The 16,135-nt window shown below is 43.3% G+C and overlaps 1 protein-coding gene across 2 annotated transcripts in view; it reads right to left on the bottom strand.

Annotated features, from left to right (window-relative positions):
- LOC139554813 (guanine nucleotide-binding protein G(i) subunit alpha-2) overlaps window positions 1-16,135 on the bottom strand; it is an 85,743-nt gene that overhangs the window by 23,683 nt on the left and 45,925 nt on the right. For both annotated transcript variants that reach the window (XM_071367976.1, XM_071367973.1), the window contains 2 exons: window positions 4,068-4,110; window positions 1,645-1,786 (listed from right to left, as the gene is read on the bottom strand). In XM_071367976.1, the coding sequence (XP_071224077.1) occupies window positions 1,645-1,786; window positions 4,068-4,110 (185 nt within the window). The remainder of the gene's footprint in view (window positions 1-1,644; window positions 1,787-4,067; window positions 4,111-16,135) is intronic.

Genomic DNA, 16,135 nt, shown 5'->3' with positions numbered 1-16,135 from the left:
AGAAGAATCGATGCTGTAATCGCTGTCAAAGATGCTTCAACTAAGTACTGAGTAAAGGGTCTGATTACTTATGTAAATGTAATATTTAATTAAAAACTATATATACATTTGCAAACATTTCTAAAAACCTGTTTTTGCTTTGTCATTATGGGGTATTGTGTGTAGATTGATGAGGGCAAAAAATAAAATGTAATCAATTTTAGAATAAGGCTGTAAGGTAACAAAATGTGGAACAAGTCAAGGGGTCTGAATACTCTCTGAAGGCACTGTGCATCTAGAACTGGTTTTGTGTGACTTCAGGTCAAGACCTCCCAAGTTTCTCAGAGATCTGGCATTGTGAGTGCTACTGGAAGTCCCTATACATGGCCAGCTTCCCCTACCACTACCTGCTTGAGAAACCATGTCTGTTCCACAAGAACATGGAGATAAGGCTCAAGGGGGAGTTTTACAGGAGAGTCAGGACTGAACTTCACGAGCAACATGTGACCTCAGTTGGCCAGTAGCTTTTTTCTAATAAGGAGATGGAGAAACTGGAAGCCATTCTGGGGGTGTTGGAGTTAGCTGCAGAGATGGGCTTCCTGTAAATCTCTTATGTAGAGGTATAGTAGGATAAAATAGAATAAGAAAGGATTGGTAGGTATAGTAAGATAAAATAGAATAAGATAGGATTGGTAGGTATAGTAAGATAAGATAGGATTGGTAGGTATGGTATGGTATGATAAGATTGGTAGGTATAGTAAGATAAGATAGGATTGGTAGGTATAGTAAGATATGATTGGTAGGTATAGTAAGATAAGATAGGATTGGCTTGGTAGGTATAGTAAGATAAGATAGGATTGGCTTGGTAGGTATAGTAAGATAAGATAGGATTGGCTTGGTAGGTATAGTAAGATAAGATAGGATTGGTAGGTATGGTAAGATAAGATAGGATTGGTAGGTATGGTAAGATAAGATAGGATTGGTAGGTATGGTAAGATAAGATAGGATTGGTAGGTATGGTAAGATAAGATTGGTAGGTATAGTAAGATAAGATAGGATTGGTAGGTACAGTAAGATAAGGTAGAATAAGATAGGATTGGTAGGTATAGTAAGATAAGATAGAATTGGTAGGTATAGTAAGATCAGATAGGATTGGTAGGTATAGTAAAATAAAATAGATTAAGATAGGATTGGTAGGTATAGTAAGATAAAACAGTCTCCTATTAGCGGAAATTGGCGTTCTTTTCAAACTGTGTGACTGCATGTAATGGCTTCTTGGATCGGGCATGGGGTTATGGATGATAGTGACTAACCTTGACTTCATGCGGTTATGGATGAGTGACTAACCTTGACTTCATGGGGTTATGGATGATAGTGACTAACCTTGGCTTCTAGAGGTCGTGGATGATAGTGACTAACCTTGACTTCAGTGCCCAGGACATTGTTACTCAAGAGCTCTAGTGGATGTGTAGAAGCAAAGCTGTACCTCTTCTCTAATCATCTGACTGCAGAAACAGAGGAGCCTAACATACATGCCCAAGTGTGTGTGTGTGTGTGTGTGTGTGTGTGTGTGTGTGTGTGTGTGTGTGTGTGTGTGTGTGTGTGTGTGTGTGTGTGTGTGTGTGTGTGTGTGTGTGTGTGTGTGTGTGTGTGTGTGTGTCTTACCTCTCTGGAGGCCTCTGTGTAGTTGATCTTGAGGTTGCCCATGGCCTTGATAATAGCCATGATGGACTGGATGGTGTTGCTGTAGACCACAGCTCTGTACTGCTTACACTCGTCTTCTGAGTAGCCATCCTCATGGATGATCCTGATGAAGGAGAACAAACCTGAGCATTCTACTGATGTCACTCAAGTGAGGAATAGAAGGGGGCACAAATGTTACTAAGAGAAAAGGAGGACAGGTGGAGAACGGGTGTTTAAAAAGGTGCTTGGGCAGCATCAGGGGAGAACAACGGCCCCTTCACATTGGTGCTCCCGAGTGGCGCACCAGGCTAAGGCACTGCATCTCAGTGCAAGAGGCGTCACTACAGTCCCTTGTTCAAATCCAGGCTGTATCACATCCGGCTGTGATTGGGAGTCACATAGAGCGGCGCACAACTGGCCCAGTTTCGTCAGGGTGTGGTCGGGGTAGGCTGTCATTGTAAATAAGAATTTGTTCTTAACTGACATGCTTAGTTAAATAAAGGTTCAACGTAAAAATAATAATAATAATTGAAGCCACAGAGGTTCAAGACTGGCCGCGGTACTGCAGGCATTGTTAGCAGAAAACGGGATCCCCCATTATAGTGAATGGAAAAATGTCAATCTTTGTGGTCAATCTTCTTGTAAATTAAAAAAATGTTGCAAAGATAATCATGGGACCAATATGTGCTCCTAATACACCAAATGTATGTACTTTAACCGATTATTTTAAAGTCGCACCCAGAAGAAGTTATAAGGATAATTGAGTTGCTAATGGTAGCCTGCAGTACCCAGGTCGGCATAAAATGTGACTTATACGAGGGGGCAGCACTGAGCTAGCCTCTAACGTCACTTCCTGGAGTAGCTCAAACTGAGCATGTTATGTCCCCATGAGACACCATCTTAACCCACTTCATTTAGCTTCAACGCTCTAATGAGTCTTCACATAGTTATACATGGTGTCACGTGATCCATGACTTTGTCCATTCATATATACAGTCATTGGGCAGTATGGTTGACAGGTTATGTATTTCATACAGTGGTAAATGTGCTCAATATGTCAGGACTTCTAGCTGCTAAGAGTTTGGGTATTCAATCAATGACCGTAACGGTTGGTAGAACGGCTAGTTACGCTAAGATGATAATAATACATGTATTTGTCACATACACCAGATAGGTGCAGTGATATGTGTTGTTTTACAAGGTCAGCCTCAGTAGTACAGCACCCCTGGAGCAAATAAGGGTTAATTGCCTTGCTCAAAGGCACATCAACAGATTTTTTACCTTGTCAGCTCTGGTAATCGAACCAGCAACCTTTCAGTAACTAGCCCAACGTTCTAACCGCTAGGCTTCCAGCTGATATAGACAGTCAGTGCAGTCCTGTGCAAACCTCCTCTGCATGTTGGTGATGTGTCTGACCATGCCTCAGCTTGTCATTCACAGGGGGACGCCCTGCATGTTAAGTGTGTGTGTATGTGTGTGTGTTTCAGTGTGATGATAGCATCCAGACTTCATCAGAATGCTGGATGCAGTGCAGAAAGAGCACAGTAGCACCAAGACGAAGACATGAATAAGCCAATATCATCTCATGAATAAACAGGCCTGTAAGCTTGACTGACACTAGCAGCTAGGAAAAGTACTGGGATTTAACCCAGTTAGCTACACAATAAATATTATAATTCTATCTACAGGTGTTATTGGAAAAAAAGGCAACCATTCTTCCTGCTCTCCTTTTATGTTGACATGATCTCTGTGGTAAGAGACAGAGCTGGTGCTTCAGAGCAGAGCAGGCTGTGCTGTGTTATGGGTATGGTCTCTCCCCCAAGCATTGGTTGTTCTGTATGGCTGTATTAACAACCTGGGTTTAGAGCTACATTCTGTACTCATGAAAAACTGATTCGTCGCCTGGCTAGCCCAGAGGACTGTGAATGATTAAGCCATTAAGGAGTGTGTGTGTGTGTGTGAGAATGAGGCATAGACATACAGACATGTTTTGTCTACGTCATTGGTGAGTGTGTAATTGAGTGTCATGGTTTGATCCCAGTCATTACAGTAACCACAGAAAAAGTCCTGTGCACTGAGACTAATGCTTTCAGTAGCCAAAGACAATTATGGGTAGGAAGACACGAGGAAACCAGCCCAACTACCACAGACAGAAAGACATGAAGATTTGCCCTCCATATGTCTTCCTAAAAAGCAAATGAATATGCCTATGCTCAACATGCCTGATTGACTGTTTGCCAGCTCTGGATGAGCAGTGTACAGTAGCATTGTAGATCAATCCAACAAGGACTGGGACTAGTACAAGGACTGAGACTAGGACTGAATAAACCACTAGAGGATAGAGGGCATCATCTATTAAAGAGGTCATGACATGTCCTCATCTGTTACAGCTCTCTGTAACTCACTTCATCTGCTTGACGATGGTGCTTTTCCCAGACTCCCCGGCACCTGTAGAAGGAACAGGAAACACAGTGAGTTATAAGTGAAAAAATCTGCCTGTAAACAATTGTTGGAAAAATGACTTGTGTCATGCACAAAGTAGATGTCCTAACCGACTTGCCAAAACTATAGTTTGTTAACAAGACATTTGTGGAGTGGTTGAAAAACAAGTTTTAATGACTCCAACCTAAGTGTATGTAAACTTCCAACTTCAACTGTATGTTGAAAACGTTTTTGGGAGATGCGATGGATCATTGGGGATCATCCCTTTCTTTTGTTGTTCAGTGAAATCATCGCATGTGAAGAGTCAACTCATTTAATTAAAGTTCAATTCATAACTAAATAGTTTTTTTTAAATTTCTATGTCTACTTATGATAAGGTAAAAGGTTTATGTTTCTGTCTCCATATATGGTAAATATATCCCATGCAAAAAAACATAGACATTTAAACGGTATTAATATCAATTTGCATATATTCCCGTTAATTCCCATGGAAAGTTTCCACCTCTGAAAATTCACCAAAATGTTCAACCCAAGTTGTGTCCCTGTACTGACAGCCCTGTGCCACCGTGTCGTGTCCCTGTACTGACAGCCCTGTGCCACCGTGTCGTGTCCCTGTACTGACAGCCCTGTGCCACCGGTCGTGTCCCTGTACTGATAGCCCTGTGCCACCGTGTCGTGTCCCTGTACTGACAGCCCTGTGCCACCGTGTCGTGTCCCTGTACTGACAGCCCTGTGCCACTGTGTCGTGTCCCTGTTCTGCCAGCGCTGTGCCACCATGTCGTGTCCCTGTGCCACCGTTTCGTGTTGTGTCCCCGTGCTCCACCTGACCTGGCCCAGTCACAGTACATCAAGCCCTACCCTGACAAACAGCCCAGAGGGACCAGCAGCACTCTACCAGCCCTGGCCCTGGCCCTGGCCCTGACACACACACACACACACACACACACACACACACACACACACACACACACACACACACACACACACACACACACACACACACACACACACACACACACACACACACACACACACACACACACACACACACACACACACACACACACACACACACACCTTCCTGAGAGGGAGGTAGAGACAGAGTTAGAGAATTAGAGAGAGAGATTTCCTCAAAGTTATAAAAAGCTAATTCCACCTCTATCAGTGCCAACATGACAAGCCATTCCGTTCGTGTGTGCTGACAGACGCAGAGGGAGGGCAGGATCTAATGCAAGCTGAATTGTGGGTTCAGACTCAGCTGGTTTAGAGCTGGTGACCTCTTTCACCATCCTCAAATACTAATTAAAGACAATGGATTGAGGCACGAACTGAATGACTGACTAAATCACCAGAAAACAAATATGTTACTGACTTTGGGACAGGTGATGGGAGATAACTGATTGAAGTGAGCACATCCCTGAGGCCAAGTCCATTTAGGACTGCCTTGGTATCTAACTCCATCTGTTGATTTGATGAGTGGCCTCAAAATAGATTACCGAGAAGCAGGAGAGAGAAGAGCAATAAATCCAGACAACCTACTGTTCCTCTTTAATTTGAATAAGCTCTCAATCCTAAAGATGCACTCAAACCGCTTGGCTTTCACTACCGTACCGTACCGAGGCTTCTCTCAGGCTGGAGAGTCTTGGCCCTAATCCTGCTGAGTGGTTTGGTGGTAATGTAGCGTACTGAATGAGTCTGTATGGGTATTTGGGCAGGGAGTGTAGGGGTGACCATGGAGAATGATGTATTGATCTGAAGGGACAGACCGTGGTGACAGAGTAGGCCAAACACAGCGATGCTAGAAAACTCTACTGTTCTCAGATAAAAACACACAGAGAGCAGCAATGAAATGGAAGCTCTGGGAGTCTGTTTGAATAACGATAAAAACAGTCCTAAAATTGTGGATTTTTTTACTTCATGACAGGAATTTCTAGTGAGCCACAGGGCCAAATCTCTGGCTTTACAGTGGAAGTCTGGCTGCTGGGTTCATACTCCATTGAGCCAAAATAATAGTACGATCTGGTGAATAACTTACTACTTCCTTTCCCTTTATAAATGATAAGGCATGTTGTTCCATTACCTAAATGTGGTAACTTGAAGTTTTACTTAATTGTCTCAGGAACACCCCTATGTAGTGCAAAATGTATTATGTAAAAATCAGCTAACAGAAAATTGATGTTTCTACGGTAACACTAACACAGTACTACTCGTGATACTACTCAATATCTCATAGTTGCGCAAGTCAAAGCTGATGCATTCTGACACAAAGGCATATAGTTGGATTCAGCAGTGACATTACACAAAATTCTATCTCACAATTTCACTCTGGCTTCATCAAGTTAGAGAGGCGGTGTGGAGAATGAGAGATACGGAGAGAGACGGTGTGGAGAATGAGAGATACGGAGAGAGGCGGTGTGGAGAATGAGAGATACGGAGAGAGACGGTGAGGAGAATGAGAGATACGGAGAGAGGCGGTGTGGAGAATGAGAGATACGGAGAGAGACGGTGAGGAGAATGAGAGATACGGAGAGAGGCGGTGTGGAGAATGAGAGATACGGAGAGAGACGGTGAGGAGAATGAGAGATACGGAGAGAGGCGGTGTGGAGAATGAGAGATACGGAGAGAGGCGGTGTGGAGAATGAGAGATACGGAGAGAGACGGTGAGGAGAATGAGAGATACGGAGAGAGGCGGTGTGGAGAATGAGAGATACGGAGAGAGACGGTGAGGAGAATGAGAGATACGGAGAGAGATGGTGAGGAGAATGAGAGATACGGAGAGAGACGGTGAGGAGAATGAGAGATACGGAAAGAGGCGGTGTGGAGAATGAGAGATACGGAGAGAGGTTGTTGCTATGACCTGACAGAAAAACACACTAACACATGACACCAGGAAACATACTAGTAAATGTAGAAAATGTTACACACACAAACACACTGGCTACACACATTAGCTTCACAATTCCACTAGAAGCTCCTCTCATCTAAAAAGCGCATCATACTTGTGCTGATATATTCTAGTCTACACACCTCATATCATACCCTGTCTAGGCTTTATCAACACTAGACTATGTTTTCATCTCTCCTTCCTCTCTCTATCTGTGCAGGAATAAAGACTACTTTAGAGACTGAGTAGTCTGTCTACCGTCATCCTGTTGCTTCTGGTTGGCTTCGCTGTGACAAATGCAAAGTAGAAAGATAAATAAGACAAAACTGGAGGTGACCTGAGTACAAAATATACTTAGTAGGGAAAAATGGGGGCGACGACATCTGAGACGAGAATCTCTGTACACATTCCGCGAAGGTCACCTTCTTGCCTAGAATTCAGCCTGTTAATATTTCACTGGGTAAACTATAGAAACATGGTTTTCTTTACTCTGAGGGTAAATGAGCTGGAACACAGAGCAGAGGTGGGGGACAAATTGGCCTTGCGCTACGCATACAGTATAATGATTACATTATGTTCTGCTTATCTCTGTGGACGGCAGGAAGTGAATGCCGTTCACAGAGATAAGCAGAACATAATGTAATCATTATACTGTATGCTCATTCACTTCCTGCCGTTCACAGAGATAAGCAGAACATAATGTAATCATTATACTGTATGCTCATTCACTTCCTGCCGTTCACAGAGATAGGCAGAACATAATGTAATCATTATACTGTATGCTCATTCACTTCCTGCCGTTCACAGAGATAAGCAGAACATAATGTAATCATTATACTGTATGCTCATTCACTTCCTGCCGTCCACAGAGATAAGCAGAACATAATGTAATCATTATACTGTATGCGTAGCGCAAGGCCAATTTGTCCCCCACCTCTGCTCTGTGAGATACGGAGAGAGACGGTGTGGAGAATGAGAGATACGGAGAGAGGCGGTGTGGAGAATGAGAGATACGGAGAGAGACGGTGAGGAGAATGAGAGATACGGAGAGAGGCGGTGTGGAGAATGAGAGATACGGAGAGAGACGGTGAGGAGAATGAGAGATACGGAGAGAGGCGGTGTGGAGAATGAGAGATACGGAGAGAGACGGTGAGGAGAATGAGAGATACGGAGAGAGGCGGTGTGGAGAATGAGAGATACGGAGAGAGATGGTGAGGAGAATGAGAGATACGGAGAGAGACGGTGAGGAGAATGAGAGATACGGAAAGAGGCGGTGTGGAGAATGAGAGATACGGAGAGAGGTTGTTGCTATGACCTGACAGAAAAACACACTAACACATGACACCAGGAAACATACTAGTAAATGTAGAAAATGTTACACACACAAACACACTGGCTACACACATTAGCTTCACAATTCCACTAGAAGCTCCTCTCATCTAAAAAGCGCATCATACTTGTGCTGATATATTCTAGTCTACACACCTCATATCATACCCTGTCTAGGCTTTATCAACCCTAGACTATGTTTTCATCTCTCCTTCCTCTCTCTATCTGTGCAGGAATAAAGACTACTTTAGAGACTGAGTAGTCTGTCTACCGTCATCCTGTTGCTTCTGGTTGGCTTCGCTGTGACAAATGCAAAGTAGAAAGATAAATAAGACAAAACTGGAGGTGACCTGAGTACAAAATATACTTAGTAGGGAAAAATGGGGGCGACGACATCTGAGACGAGAATCTCTGTACACATTCCGCGAAGGTCACCTTCTTGCCTAGAATTCAGCCTGTTAATATTTCACTGGGTAAACTATAGAAACATGGTTTTCTTTACTCTGAGGGTAAATGAGCTGGAACACAGAGCAGAGGTGGGGGACAAATTGGCCTTGCGCTACGCATACAGTATAATGATTACATTATGTTCTGCTTATCTCTGTGGACGGCAGGAAGTGAATGCCGTTCACAGAGATAAGCAGAACATAATGTAATCATTATACTGTATGCTCATTCACTTCCTGCCGTTCACAGAGATAAGCAGAACATAATGTAATCATTATACTGTATGCTCATTCACTTCCTGCCGTTCACAGAGATAGGCAGAACATAATGTAATCATTATACTGTATGCTCATTCACTTCCTGCCGTTCACAGAGATAAGCAGAACATAATGTAATCATTATACTGTATGCTCATTCACTTCCTGCCGTTCACAGAGATAAGCAGAACATAATGTAATCATTATACTGTATGCTCATTCACTTCCTGCCGTCCACAGAGATAAGCAGAACATAATGTAATCATTATACTGTATGCGTAGCGCAAGGCCAATTTGTCCCCCACCTCTGCTCTGTGAGATACGGAGAGAGACGGTGTGGAGAATGAGAGATACGGAGAGAGGCGGTGTGGAGAATGAGAGATACGGAGAGAGACGGTGAGGAGAATGAGAGATACGGAGAGAGGCGGTGTGGAGAATGAGAGATACGGAGAGAGACGGTGAGGAGAATGAGAGATACGGAGAGAGGCGGTGTGGAGAATGAGAGATACGGAGAGAGACGGTGAGGAGAATGAGAGATACGGAGAGAGGCGGTGTGGAGAATGAGAGATACGGAGAGAGATGGTGAGGAGAATGAGAGATACGGAGAGAGACGGTGAGGAGAATGAGAGATACGGAAAGAGGCGGTGTGGAGAATGAGAGATACGGAGAGAGGTTGTTGCTATGACCTGACAGAAAAACACACTAACACATGACACCAGGAAACATACTAGTAAATGTAGAAAATGTTACACACACAAACACACTGGCTACACACATTAGCTTCACAATTCCACTAGAAGCTCCTCTCATCTAAAAAGCGCATCATACTTGTGCTGATATATTCTAGTCTACACACCTCATATCATACCCTGTCTAGGCTTTATCAACACTAGACTATGTTTTCATCTCTCCTTCCTCTCTCTATCTGTGCAGGAATAAAGACTACTTTAGAGACTGAGTAGTCTGTCTACCGTCATCCTGTTGCTTCTGGTTGGCTTCGCTGTGACAAATGCAAAGTAGAAAGATAAATAAGACAAAACTGGAGGTGACCTGAGTACAAAATATACTTAGTAGGGAAAAATGGGGGCGACGACATCTGAGACGAGAATCTCTGTACACATTCCGCGAAGGTCACCTTCTTGCCTAGAATTCAGCCTGTTAATATTTCACTGGGTAAACTATAGAAACATGGTTTTCTTTACTCTGAGGGTAAATGAGCTGGAACACAGAGCAGAGGTGGGGGACAAATTGGCCTTGCGCTACGCATACAGTATAATGATTACATTATGTTCTGCTTATCTCTGTGGACGGCAGGAAGTGAATGAGCATACAGTATAATGATTACATTATGTTCTGCTTATCTCTGTGAACGGCAGGAAGTGAATGAGCATACAGTATAATGATTACATTATGTTCTGCTTATCTCTGTGAACGGCAGGAAGTGAATGAGCATACAGTATAATGATTACATTATGTTCTGCCTATCTCTGTGAACGGCAGGAAGTGAATGAGCATACAGTATAATGATTACATTATGTTCTGCTTATCTCTGTGAACGGCAGGAAGTGAATGAGCATACAGTATAATGATTACATTATGTTCTGCTTATCTCTGTGAACGGCAGGAAGTGAATGAGGGCACACATACAGGATTCCGTTTGCTCAGCCCCATGATTGCTCTAAAACATGACCAACATAAATGCTTCACTCTACCTGGCAATAGTGCAGAGTGATTCGTGCTTTTTGAGGTTGGTTTGGTTTCGGTTCCATAATTTAAAAAAAACATTAAATGCACTATGCATTATGTGGGTTCAATGCTGTAACAACACAGAATAAAACAATGAATGATGGTAGTGACTGCCCATTACTGCTTATTAACCGTCATTTATTCATATTACTTTAATAAAATATTTTAGTTGTGCATATTACATTTGTTTTATTTGATGACTTTACTATTTCATTCCAAGTCATCATCTCATCTCTATAGAGCTGCTGCCTGTGCTGTCTGACAAAATCACTATTTTAGTAGCATACTTTTATGACTGCTGAATCCCAACTATCAATCACTTAGATCATGTATTTTCAGGTAGAGATACATCGCTAAGCAACAGATGCCCTCTATATGACCTCACAATCTCCCATTCTTGTCTATTCCTTAGCAGTCCTAAAAGAATCACAGACTGGACAAGTAGATGCGCAATGGATTATGGTCATTGTAGTTAATAACCACATTTTATGTGCTAAACTATGTAGAATATTGACCTGTTGGAAACTACAACTCCCTACTACATCGCACAGTTCTAGAGAAACTGTGCGATGTGCACATTGAGCTCACAGAAAATAAGGAAACATTTTATAATATGAATTTGAATTCAAATAATTGAACCAATGTCAGTCAATAAGTTGTTTAAAAATGAAAAATAACCAACATTTCAGTTAATCGCTCAGGACTACCTAGCAATGAGCGAGCAAAAATAAATGAAAATTCAACCAAACTCCTCTCAAGGTACAGATAGACTATGGATTTGTGTGGCTCAGTTGGTAGAGCAGCGCCATGGTTGTGAATTTGATTCCCACGGGGGATGTATGTAAAATGTATGCTCTCACTACTATAAGTCACTCTGGATAAGAGCATCTGCTAATATGTAAATGTACTATAGATGCATGATGAGAAACACAACATGACACATAGAGGAATACCTGACCCATGGAAAACAAGCATTGCCTGTGGTCCCTTCAAGACAAAACATTTAGCAGCTAGTGTGCAGGGTGGATAACTAACACCACCCTGAGAGTAACAGGTTCTCTCTGATGGCCTGGTTTACTCTCATACTATCTCCAAATGGCATACTATAGCAGTCCAGTCATGAATCCCTGAGGGACCCCACAGAATAACAATCTAGTTATTTATTCAGGGTGTCAGCTCACCTCTGCTCACCTCAGCTCAGCTTATTAATAGGCGAAACAAAGCTCAATCACCAGGAGGAAAGAGGTTACCCTTGTTACAGTATGATGTACACAAGATGAATCAATTACAGCTGAGTAGGTTATCATCACAGTGTTATGAGCCAATAAAAACAGGGTGCTTAAATTGAACACAGGTGAAAGGATGAATTTACTGAAGGCTGTGCCATATTAAACAAACAGAACACACCCTGCTATTCAGCTCACCTAGGGAATCACATTTTAACTCAGAGCAGACAATGTAAGAATTATTAACGGGAAGAAACAAAAGCTGCCATACACAGGTGTAACCCATTACATGGTTTACTAAGTTGACGTAGTAGTGTTCTGTCTTTCATTGTTACAACCGTGACATCTGCATTCACAGAAGTATTCCCAAGTTCTAGACAATTAGAGAAGACAAAATGAGAAGTAAGCCAAAACACAAAAACAATTGTATCTCGAGCAGTCTCTGTCAGCTATGAGCCAAACCAAATGAAGGAAATCAAATCTATTGGCATACAAAATACATGTATAAAAAGTTCTTTTTTTCATTTAGGACTGAAGATTTTAGTGTCTATTGCCAGAGAAAAATAAGCAGCTGCTAATTGAAATGTCTTTCCTCTCTAGGCTTCAACAGTGCAGTGTATCATCACTACACATTGATGAGGAAAGGGAGCAGCACTGTTCAGCTAACTTATATGACTGTTTGGTTTGATACTGTGTGTTTGAAGTTGTAACTATGGTAATCTCCATAGTAACGCTCCAGGATGGAGGGATGGAGCAGCTACGTGACTGGATAACAGAGTGGAGATAGGACGCTAATTCACTGTGTCCCTCCGGCTGAGATCACTTCATCCTTTATTAGCCCCTTACATAGAGACAGGAGGGGACAGTGTGTGTGTGTTAGAGAGAGAGAGGTGTTGTGCGAGGCAGATGGGGCACTTAATGAAATAAGATTCAAAGGGTATGAATTGTAAAATGCACTCAGCCACAGGCCATGGCTATTGCATCAACAACAATGATTGTATATTTAAAGTGGGGCTTTACTGTTGTTGTACTGTTGACAGTATACATTATATCTAGTCTACCATGCTTTTGTTTTGCCCTCGCTCTATGCTCATAGAGGAGTTCACTTGTATGACCTACATACCTTGTATGTAGGTCAATGAGAACAAAATGGCATCTCAGATACATTTTTGTTCTGTTCTAAATGTTTTTTTGTTTCTTCTCATTGGTTAATTAACACCATCCACTCTGAACTACACCCACGCTGAACCACACCCACGCTGAACCACACCCACGCTGAGCCACATCCACTCTGAACCACACCCACGCTGAACCACACCCACGCTGAGTCACATCCACTCTGAACCACACCCACGCTGAACCACATCCACTCTGAAACACACCCACGCTGAACTACACCCACGCTGAGTCACATCCACTCTGAACCACACCCACGCTGAACCACACCCACGCTGAGTCACATCCACTCTGAACCACACCCACGCTGAACCACACCCACTCTGAACCACACCCACTCTGAACCACACCCACTCCCTGGCAATTAGCAGAGAGAGAGCAGCACCTCTTCTTATTCACAGGGCCCCAGGTTGTGTTTACAATCAGCAATCTGAGTGGGTTGGCTACAGCCACTTCCTCTGGTTCACACACACACACACAGACACACACACACACACACACACACACACACACACACACACACACACACACACACACACACACACACACACACACACACACACACACACACACACACCCACACACAAACACACACACAGACACACAGACACACAGACACACACGTCCATCTTCACCGAGCCCAGTGAGCTATTTTAGGGATTGGGATGACTGGCGTTGAAGGGAAGTTCATGGAAGTTCAGAACTTGTCTTTCATTTATAGCAATTATAACAAATATCCTACTTAGGAATCAATTTGGGACCAATTAAGTCTATAATCAGACTCAATGCTTAACTACCCAGCTTAAACAAGTCTGCCCCTATGACATTAGACATAGTGGTAATTAGACTGCAACAAATACAATGATGGCAGTCTGGGTTCTTTTCTCCTCTTTAAATCCCCAGTGCTACTGGCCTTGGGGAGAATCTCTCCATCCCCCAGAGGCACCATATCAAACATGCCTGTCTTATCCGATGAAAGCTTAGAGAGAGAGAGGGAGAATACAATCAAACAGTGGAATTTCCCCAAAGAGAGCGGAGGGAGATTTTTTCATCTAGACAGACAGAATCTGTGAACCTAGCATCCTATAGCAGTTATATGAGCCACTCAGCCACCCAAATTAGATACTGAAGAGAGAGCCTTTATTAAGGAGAAGCTGGTGTGTGTGTCTATGCATCCTCATCTGGAACCACTATGACACATGAATGACGATCAGTTAACAATAAATACTGAGCTATACCCATACCTGGAATGAGGTCCAAAGCCATGCGTGCCAGTGTTATTGGGAGGCACAGCGCAGTCACACTAGCAAATAAAGGCTGTTAGGATATCAATAGCTGTAAAAGCCTATATGCCAGGGCCAATCCCCACCCCCACCCTGTCTACTCAATAGTTAATGGACAGTGACTTTACCCTCAATCTAGACTCTCTTGCCAGTTAAAGAGCTCTTGCCAGGTCACAATTGCCTGTCGGGTAGAGACTAGGCTCAAGCATACAGAGATATAATGTAAAAAGGGGAGTGAGAGGAAAGTCACAGAAATAACACTCAAATTAAGTAATTTTTTTCTCCCTCTCCGAATGAAAGCATGTTGTGCACTGAAGCCCTCTCTGCAGTGATTCAGTTCATTCCGCCCACCAGTAATAGAACTCGGCAGAAACAAAAACAACTTTTCTTATCAAGGCAGAGAGCTCTATATATAGACCTGAAAACAAAGTGTTACTTCAGGTTATCCAAAATGCCTCCCTAAACCCCAAAGCAAAGACACAACCTGACTTTTGCCAAAACACTGTATTCATTTCATAGATGTTATAAAGACCGTGTTTCCGTGCTGACTCATGTCCAACACAAAATCAGCTGGTCCGGTGTTGATAGTAGCAGGAAGCAAGGGGGTTAATAGAGAGTCAGCAGCATGTCTTGGTTTAGGTTGTGTTTCAGGAGCTGGCTCAGCGAGAGATAGAGGAGAGAGATACAGGAAGAGAGGCATGCTGGACCTCCAGGGCTCCTGTGTTGAACCAGAGAGAGAGAGATACAGGAAGAGAGGCGCGCTGGACCTCCAGGGCCCCTGTGTTGAACCAGAGAGAGAGAGATACAGGAAGAGAGGCATGCTGGACCTCCAGGGCCCCTGTGTTGAACCAGAGAGAGAGAGATACAGGAAGAGAGGCATGCTGGACCTCCAGGGCCCCTGTGTTGAACCAGAGAGACAGCTTGCACTGCGCAGATGGCAGAGACAATTCCACACTGAACTTCATCACAGGCCTGCAGGGACTGAGCCGATGCAGGCCGCTCTTTTAAAGCAGAACAAAGTGCGTCCCAGAAGATTGTACATAATGGATGAGTTAGTGAAGGCCTGTTCTGGCTGCAGGCACAACATAATCTGTGAGGCTGAAATCTTGTTACCGGCTGCTGCATTCTGCCTGAGTCTGAAGAGGGACTGGTGCGTTGTCAAACTGCTATTGCTACTGCATTGACTTATCTCTGCTTAGATGGAGTCATAGAGCTGGGAAACAAGTTCTATATTGCAAAAAAAGGGTGTGTTCAGCAAGACTATTGAGTTTTTTTACCCAAGCATCTCCATTTCTGAAATTCTCTCCGTCTCTTACTGTTGAATTTATCTCGATAACAGTTTACTTCACTCCTGCTCTCAATTTCACCTTTTCTGTCTCAGAGCAGACAGGACAATCAATCACATCACTCCTCTCATCTCCACAACATCTGTGAAGAAAACTTTATTTTGTCCTCTCATTGTATAACCGGAGCCCTGTCTTTCCTCCGGTTTAAAAAAAATCTGAGCGTCACAACACTCGCAGCTGCAGCCTTATCATGCCACAGTAACACATCAAAACATATGGCACTATCACAGCCTGCTGTCTATTGGCTAACAGGCAGAGATCATCATCATCGGAGAGTGATTCATCATGCTGGCTGTGACATGATTCCTCTTCCAACACCCCAGTCCCCCACCCCCAC

This window comes from Salvelinus alpinus, chromosome 2 (assembly GCF_045679555.1).
Source record: "Salvelinus alpinus chromosome 2, SLU_Salpinus.1, whole genome shotgun sequence".
NCBI classification, from domain to species: Eukaryota; Metazoa; Chordata; class Actinopteri; order Salmoniformes; family Salmonidae; genus Salvelinus; species Salvelinus alpinus.
The sequence above is the reverse complement of the archived record's forward strand: the minus strand, read 5'-3'. Positions and strand labels throughout refer to the sequence as shown.